Source organism: Primulina huaijiensis, chromosome 4 (genome assembly GCF_012295235.1).
Source record: "Primulina huaijiensis isolate GDHJ02 chromosome 4, ASM1229523v2, whole genome shotgun sequence".
Lineage (NCBI taxonomy): Eukaryota > Viridiplantae > Streptophyta > Magnoliopsida > Lamiales > Gesneriaceae > Primulina > Primulina huaijiensis.
The window spans coordinates 18,463,189-18,465,525 of NC_133309.1; the positions used below are offsets into that span (position 1 = coordinate 18,463,189).

The 2,337-nt window shown below is 37.1% G+C and overlaps 1 protein-coding gene across 1 annotated transcript; it reads right to left on the bottom strand.

Moving 5' to 3' along the window:
- Nucleotides 1–714: 714 nt before the first annotated feature.
- LOC140974938 (uncharacterized) lies at nt 715–1,524 on the bottom strand. The gene is made up of 2 exons (XM_073438430.1): nt 1,108–1,524; nt 715–1,017 (listed from the first exon to the last, which is right to left on the bottom strand). The coding sequence occupies exons 1-2, from the start codon at nt 1,522–1,524 to the stop codon at nt 715–717; spliced, it is 720 nt and encodes a 239-aa protein (XP_073294531.1).
- Between the last annotated feature and the right edge of the window lie 813 nt (nt 1,525–2,337).

Here is a 2,337-nt window from a genome sequence, read left to right on the forward strand (position 1 = left end):
TTAAACATTTGTTTTACTTGGTTATAAGAATTCATTTATCTCAGTTGATTTTACAAAGGTAATATATTTTCCTTTGTCTTTACTCAACTTTGGCGGTGTATCACTTGCAGTAATTTCAACATGATTGTTGTACCCCAAACAAGTTTTGTCATCAACTGATTTTTGTGAGTTATGCAGTTCAGTCAGTGCAACTGAAGACTTGTTCCAAGCCTGAATCAGTTCAGTTTGTTTTGAAATTTCAGTTTTTAACTGATGTATCAAGGCTTGGCTCTCAATCATTTCAGATTTTTGCTTAGCGATTTCCCTTTTTAGACTCAACAATTCAACTGATCCATCAGTTTTAGTGTTATTTTCGTTGGGATCATTTTGCTCAGCTCTAATCTTCTCAAAAGATTGAGCAAGTTTGTGATATTCATTCACCTTGTCATGCAAAGTAATAATGAGTTCTTCACGAGTGAAATCAGTGGAGCTGAAATCGAATACATGCTCACTTGCTGTTTCCAATTCTTCATTGTCAGCCATCAAGGATTTGATTTCTTCCTGATCATCACTCGAACTGAATGAGGTTTCAGGCTCTGACTCCTCACTGTCAGTCTCAGCCCACTTTGATTTGCTTTCTTCAGCCAAGAGTACCTCATGCTTCTTCTTGAATGTCTTTTTGTCATCTTTGGTCCTTCTTTTGTGCTCATAGGGCTTATTTTCTTTTTCAGTTGATCATCGACTGTCTTTCTTTGGCTTAGGGCAGTCTGCTATGAAATGACCAGATTTGCCACAGTTGTAGCAAGCATAGGATTCTTCTATGGGCTGATTTCTCTGGTATTGCCTCTGGAAGTTTCTTTGATTTTTCCTCATAAACCTTCCAAATTTCTTGGCAAACAATGACATTGCATCATTGCTCAGCTGATCGGCAGATTTTTCAACTGAACCAGTTGGTTCCAGTCGTACAACAGTTAAGGCAGTTGTAGCTGCTGATGTTGAAGGTTCTACTTCTCTAGTCTGTAGCTCGAACTCATAAGCCTTTAGATCAGCAAAAGAAAAAAGATCATGGAGCTCAACCTTTTTTAGGTCCTTTGACTCCCTCATTGCCATGGTCTTGACATCCCACACCTTGGGAAGACCTCTGACAACCTTCAGTGCAACTTCTTTGTTGGAGTACACCTTTAGAAGTGCATTTAATTCATTGATGATGCAGCTTACTCTTTCGTCGTATTCATGCATTGACTCTCCAGCTTTCATCTTGATGTTATCAAATTTTTGAACAACAACTGATAACTTATTCTCTTTAGTCCTCTCATTTCCTTCGCATAGCTGTATCAGTTTTTCCCATATTTCTTTAGCTGTTTGGCACATTTTGATCTTTCTGAAAGTGACTTTATCCAGCGTCTTATATAGGATATCTTTTGCCACATTGTCCAAGTTGGCTTTTCTTTTATCTTCCGTTGTCCATTCCTTTCTGGGCTTTTCTATTCGATGAGGTGCCCCATCAATTATGGCAACAGCTGTATTGGCTTTCAATATCTTCATGGGTCCGTCGGTGATGACGTACCACATATCGTCATCTTTTGCAGCTAAGTGAGCCTGCATTCTGATTTTCCAGTCATCGAAGTCTTCTCTGGAAAACATAGAAATCTTGTTGAATGAAGTCATGATGATCAGTTTAGTGTATGAGAATATTCAAGGTCAAGATCAGACTGCTCTAATACCACTTGATAGGATCGATTGAAGTAATTGGAGTATTTAGAAGGGGGTTTGAATAAACACTCACGGTTTTTTTGACTCTTTTTCAAAAGTTTGAATCAGTTTGGTGATAAACTAAATCAAAAGATCTATTCCGTCTATCACAATCAGTTAACAATAAAGTGCAGAATAAAACTGACTGTAAGATAGAATATAATAACTGAAAAGTGTAATAAATGCTCATGGTATGTTTCTGGATGTTCGGAGAATTCAATTACTCCTACGTCACCCCTGTTATCACGAAGATATGATTTTCACTAAAAGACTTTGATCAATACAAGACTTGTAAAGACCCACTTCAGTTTGGACTTAACAATGCCAAGACTGAAACTCTTAGTATACAACTCAGTTTACTTCAAATGAAAAACTTAGCACAACTGATCATTAGGATCAAGTTTTACAGTAATCACAATGTGCTAAAGTGCTCGAAACATAGCCTGAAAGCTATGAATATATATAATAAGCGTGAGCTTGAATTTCAGCAGAGTAATAGTAAGAAAGATTGGTTCACTCTTCGCAACTGATTATTAAGTATCGTTATTCTTCAGCTGCTTCTCTCTGCTATTTATAGGCTTCCTTCTAACTGTAATATTAAATGCG

Coding starts and splice junctions, on each gene's coding strand:
- LOC140974938 (XM_073438430.1), bottom strand. CDS start 1,524: ATGAAGATATTGAAAGCCAATACAGCTGTTGCCATAATTGATGGGGCA. Junction 1,018..1,107: donor TTGTCAGAGGTCTTCCCAAG/GTGTGGGATGTC, acceptor GCTGATCTAAAG/GCTTATGAGTTCGAGCTACA.